The following is a 5,496-nucleotide window of genomic DNA, read 5'->3' on the forward strand; positions in this document are numbered from 1 at the left end:
AAAACTGGTAGCCAGGTTATTTTGTGTAAAAAAGATTAGCAGGAAGTATCTGTGGTGGATCTAGTTGGGAGGTTTTCTTTTGCCAAAACAAGCTGAAGCCTCGTTATTATGCTGTGAAAAAGACTTGAACAAACTCTTAACCATTGGACTGCAGCCATTCAGCACCCAGAGCCAAGATCTGACATGAGGAGGGCGTATCACTTCACTACAATGTTGCACGATGGCACTGGATATTGTGAAAATGCGATCAGGGGGGAGCTCTTACTGCAAATCATCCTTGTTTATAAGCCTAAATTATTGAAATAAACAAAGATGAGAGGGTGAAAAACAACAGTTATGCTTAAAGCTCCTCCGAGGAGCATACAGCTTTAGTGTTTACAACTCTTGATAGCATGGAAGGGACCTTCCCGCTGTGCGCAGTCCTATCTTTGCTTGCCAAATGTTTTCGACTCAATAGGTCACCCACTGTGCGATCAAACCACCCGTCATCCCAACCCAAAGCCACGGGATGTAATAAAACGAGATGCAGATGATCTCTTGGAAGGCGGTGCAGCAGCTGTAAAGTTGAATTGGATTTGTTGTGAAAACCCAAAAGCGGGAAAGTGAGCAGCTTGAGTCTCAGCTGCGTTTAATTGTAACAGACGCATGCAACTGAAGACTTTGCTCTTTTATTTAGGAAAATACATAATTTATACAAAATACATAGTTGTATGAAGGCCCCTTACATTTATGGTCTGGTATGTGTAGCTGTTAGTATCTTATGTGTGTAAATAAATATCAAGTATACGTAGGTTGTAGATAAGTGCTTACAGGAGATACATGCTGGGGTCTTAGATGGTGAAGGTCGTGGTGTCCTGGTCTTCTGAACCAGACTGAGACTGATTCTCACCGGGAGTGCGGAGTGCCATCTCCACTGCGGGCTCCTCGTTCAGTTGTCTCGAGTGTTGGCCCAGTCGCTGTCCAAGGTGCTTGGCAGTCTTCAGGACGTGACCTCTGAAGGAAGACCCGATGAAGGCGTAGAGCAGAGGGTTGATGCAGGCGTGGGTAAGTGCCAGGCTTTCCGTCACTTGGAGTGCCCGATCCAGACCCTTGCTGACCTCGCAGTCGGTGACGAGGAGATAGATGATGTCCATCGCTCGGCAAAGCTTCACCACATTGTAGGGAAGTTGGGTGAGCAGGAACACAGCCACCACGACCAGCAGGACCCGCAGCGCACGCCACTTCCGCTCTCTCTGCACCCCGGCAGCCTTACTCAGCGCTTGCCCTACCAGGCAGTAGCACACTGTCATGATTAAGAGCGGCAAAAGGAAGCGAAGGATCACCTCCATCAGCTCCAGAGAAGCCTTCGCGGGCCGGGCCATGCTGTGTGGGTAGATGGGCGTGCAGCCAGTCCTGTGGTGGGAGATTTTCACTGTTGAGAAGATGAGTTCGGGAAGTCCAAGAAAGCTGGCTAAACACCACAGTGCGACACACACCAGGAGCCACTGTCTCCTCACTTGTTGGCCTATCGCCGTCCGACCAGTGGAACTTTGGAGCACAGCCCGGTACCGATCCACGCTTATACACGTCAGCAGCAGCATGCCACAGCTGAAGTTTGTGCTGTAGAGGAAGGAGGTGAGCTTGCAGGCCGCCACACCCAACATCCAGCCGTGGATGGCATCGGCAGCCCAGAAGGGCAAGGTGAAGAGCAGCAGCAGGTCTGAAATGGCCAAGTTAAGGATGCACATATCCGTCAGGGTCCGAAGCCTCAGCCGTGACATGTAGACCACCACGACCAGGGAGTTCCCAGCAAGACCCACCACTAGAGCCAGGGCGTAGATGATCGGGAGGAAGACTCCGCCGAAAGAACGCACCTCCTGTTTGTCACAGATGCCGTGTTCATAGCTGTAATCATACGTTTCGTTTTCGCTGTAACTGGACTCGTCTTCTTCATGGTAATAGAAGTCCTCCATACTTCCTGCATGGAAAAGCAATCAAGAGTAGACTTTAGAGAATCATCTGTTTTATTTTAAAACAGAACCAGACCACCTCAGCATGTCCTTTTCATGTGAATGTGCAGAGGCAAGGTTTACGGAATAACAGGAAACAGGAATTCTGTTTTTGTTAGAGGTCAAAGGATTCTCCCCTGCATGGATTCCCTAAAGGCTGAAGTCCTGTTTGTTGGAAAACTTTGAATAAAAGGAAACATCTCTAAACAGGGTGCATTTAAAAAAAGACCGGAGAGAATCTAAAAGCATTTTGAATTCTGGATCAGTGATTCACAAACTTTAGGAAATGACAGTTCCTCATTTACTGAGGCTTACATCACAGGGAAGTGATAACATCAGTTTTCATAATAAATCTGTCATCTGTAGCTATGTGCTCAGCAATTAATCCCACTCTGCAGTCTGTTAACACCGATAGGACAGCACCTTTATTATCCGCCCCCGGCCACAAACACAACTGAATTCTGTCGTTCCTCGAATTAAGAAACTGGAGGATGGCAGGAAGTATGTGCAGACAGGGATGGAGAGGATGCACGGAATGCTCGGTGTCTTGCCAGAATAAAATCCAGGATGTTGGTTTAACTGGCCAATGCTATGTGCTGCTTCAACAGGACGTCCCATTGATGTGGGAGTGATGTCAATGTCCGCTCTCCGGAGACGGAATCTTCAGGCATTCCCACTGTTTCACACAGGCAGTGCCTTATTAGAGAAGCTTTAGTTTTTTCATCTAAAATAACCTGAAACAGCTAAACGGGATTGAAAATGTAACTCCTGGGTAAGGATGGAGCAATTTAACTCCAGATCAGTTTGGTTGAGATTTGTTGCCAAGGCGATAAGGAAAAGCATCCAGGTTTGTTACATAATGAGCCGTGATGTCTCCGCCTGGGAGGAGTGGTGGTTTCCACAACAGATGTTCGTTGGAACGTTCAGAAATATTCCAAGCATTCAGCTGCAGGTTAAAACATGCAGTTATTTTTTTAGGGGTCACTTTAGTCTCCAGATGCCAAATACAGAGTATATGTGATTAATTTAAATATAAACATCCTTGGATCCAGATATTTCAGATTAGGGAATAAAATCTACGTTAGTGTGAAGGAGGATTGTGCAGTTTTTAGATTAAATCTGTCAAATTTTCCTATTTTTAAAATGCTTACCCAAGAGCTGAATGCAGATGAAGCTCCTTTGCAGAGGCGATTTTGTGAAGCAATAACAAATGTATCATGATCTCACTGAAGGTGTGATCACATCATAAACTCTCCAAAGCAGGACTTTGACTGTGAGTTTAGCTCTAAATGAAACCGGCTCTGTTAAGAAAACAAGGCTTGGGTCAAACAAAGCTGACTTTATTTGGAATAAAAGGTATAATTTAGACAGAACCCAGGTCAAATGTTGGTTCACACACAAAACAACTGTCAGCTCAAAGTTTTTGTGTTTTTCTTTTTAAAAAAGCTAAAAAATAATAGAATTTCTTACCTCTTTCTGCTGTATTCGTAGTGTTTTTCAGGTGGATTATAATCCGCTGGTAATCAGACACTATCTGTTGTTGTGTCCTAAGCAGACACGTTGTTATGTGCTCCAGAACCAGTGACTAATCCTTGCCTCGGCCCGCCCCGCTCCCTTCACTAGCCCAGGAGCATGTCCCTTTTCCACGTAGCTCTGAAGAGTGTGATTGTGTCTCCAAATGGGCGTCACTTCTGGCTTAACAGTTCTTTTCCACCTTTTATATTTTACATGATAGTGTGTGTGTGTGTGTGTGTGTGTGTGTGTGTGTGTGTGTGTGTGTGTGTGTGTGTGTGTGTGTGTGTGTGTGTGTGTGTGTGTGTATAAAGGGACAAATGTAGGCTTAAAAAGGACATTTAATATGGATAACCTCTCCCTTCCTATTTAAAACTCTAATTCTGACTTACAGCCATTGTTGGTTTAAATCAGAAACTAGTGGGGAAAAGAGATTTGCGTGCGTTTAAACATAAATTAACATGGAAAAGTTTGTTTTTCTTATGAAAAAATAAACCAGTCCTTCCTTTTTCCTCACAAACATCACATTAAATATCCCACAATTTTGTTTTGTTTGCATGTCAGTGATCACAAACACAAACCTGCTTAGAATGATGGATTCATTCAAATATGGAAAGTATGCTAACGGATAAAAGGACTGTCTTACCACAGCTGTTTTTTAAATTGTGGGATGATGACTTTAGGTTTTCCTTAACAAAAATAAATGTTTGTTTGTCTTCACTGAGTTGACACGGCGTGTACGGGCACGACGTTTACCTCGTTTCACGGATCGTGTGACTTACATAAGGGTTCAGGGGAAATCTAACCTGCCCTGCAGCCAAACAGGCTTTCCCAGATGTGGTTTATGGGTGGAGATGTGGGCATCATTTAGAAAACGGCGCTGGCATAACTGACTAATGTTAGAATTTTTTCACAGTCGGGCTAAAACCTAAACAGCTGTCAAAATAAATTGGTTGAACGCATTCATGAGCGCACGCTGTGAAAGTTCATCAAGCATTGATGTGTGTCTCTGTCTGGTGTCCATATGTCCCGTCCTCGGGGGACGGGGCCTTCCAGCTGGTCAGAAACTCAAACAGGAAGTATTGGTCACCCTGTGTGTACGTTTGGGCCTCATGGGTTTGTTTAAAAGTCGTCTAAACCAAGAAAAGTCCAAAGTAACTAGAATTGTCTTTTTTCTGGTTAAGTGGATCTGACGTGCAAAACAAAACTGGATTTAGGAAAACGTTACTATGTGATACAGGAAACAAAACAGAAAACAATGAAAGGAGGAATAGAAACAAAAATAACGCAGTATCAACAATCTGTAACCATGCAAGGCACCAAGAAAACAGTTACACTTAAAAATATTCAATATTTCTTGTATTCTTCAAAAATTTTTCATTTTCTGCCTTTTTTAAACTTTCTTATTGAAGATGTCAGCTGCCCGTCATGATCGATGGAATCCTCATGTGTAATATTGCACCCTGGTGGCTGATTTGCACTGCTCAATTCAATTCAATTCAAACTTTATTTCAGACAAGGGATATGTCCATAACAAGAATAAAATAAAAATAGAAATCCTCGTCATCACAGAGGTCACTTCTTAAAATGTGCCCCAAATATTTTACTTTGCTTACCACTTCGAGGACCTGATTTGTTAAGTTAAAAGATGGAAAATTAAGCTTCAGGTCCCCTTTAGTAGCAGCAGTCATTGTTGTTTAGCATATTTTAATTTTTAATTTTTATTTTTATTATTATTTTTTTATTTTTGCATCAAATAAAACAAATTTCACTCATCTCAAACATGTTCTGCTTCTAATAAGTACAAAAATAATAACCAGACTCAGGAAATTAAACAACTCAACCTGCTGCTTGTTCTTTTGTGACGGCGTTCATCTGTCACCAGCTGTGATGCATCCAAGTCTAGCACATCCCAGGCAAACTGTTTCTGAGCATTTTCAGGACCAACAGTTGTATTCAGAACTCTTTTTACTCTTTCCTCAGGTGCAGGAAAACA

At 43.1% G+C, this 5,496-nt stretch overlaps 1 protein-coding gene across 2 annotated transcripts; it reads right to left on the bottom strand.

The window, feature by feature from the left end:
- Positions 1-652: 652 nt before the first annotated feature.
- Positions 653-3,655, bottom strand: ackr4b (atypical chemokine receptor 4b). Of its 2 annotated transcripts, none has more exons than XM_015940911.3 (2): positions 3,459-3,655; positions 653-1,957 (listed from the first exon to the last, which is right to left on the bottom strand). In XM_015940911.3, the coding sequence occupies exon 2, from the start codon at positions 1,950-1,952 to the stop codon at positions 831-833; it is 1,122 nt and encodes a 373-aa protein (XP_015796397.3). In that variant the 5' UTR covers positions 1,953-1,957; positions 3,459-3,655; the 3' UTR covers positions 653-830. The 2 variants fall into 2 exon arrangements, with proteins under 2 accessions (XP_015796397.3, XP_054592986.2); XM_054737011.2 differs by lacking the exon at positions 3,459-3,655 and adding an exon at positions 3,140-3,401.
- Positions 3,656-5,496: the final 1,841 nt, after the last annotated feature.

Source organism: Nothobranchius furzeri, chromosome 7 (assembly GCF_043380555.1).
Source record: "Nothobranchius furzeri strain GRZ-AD chromosome 7, NfurGRZ-RIMD1, whole genome shotgun sequence".
NCBI classification, from domain to species: domain Eukaryota; kingdom Metazoa; phylum Chordata; class Actinopteri; order Cyprinodontiformes; family Nothobranchiidae; genus Nothobranchius; species Nothobranchius furzeri.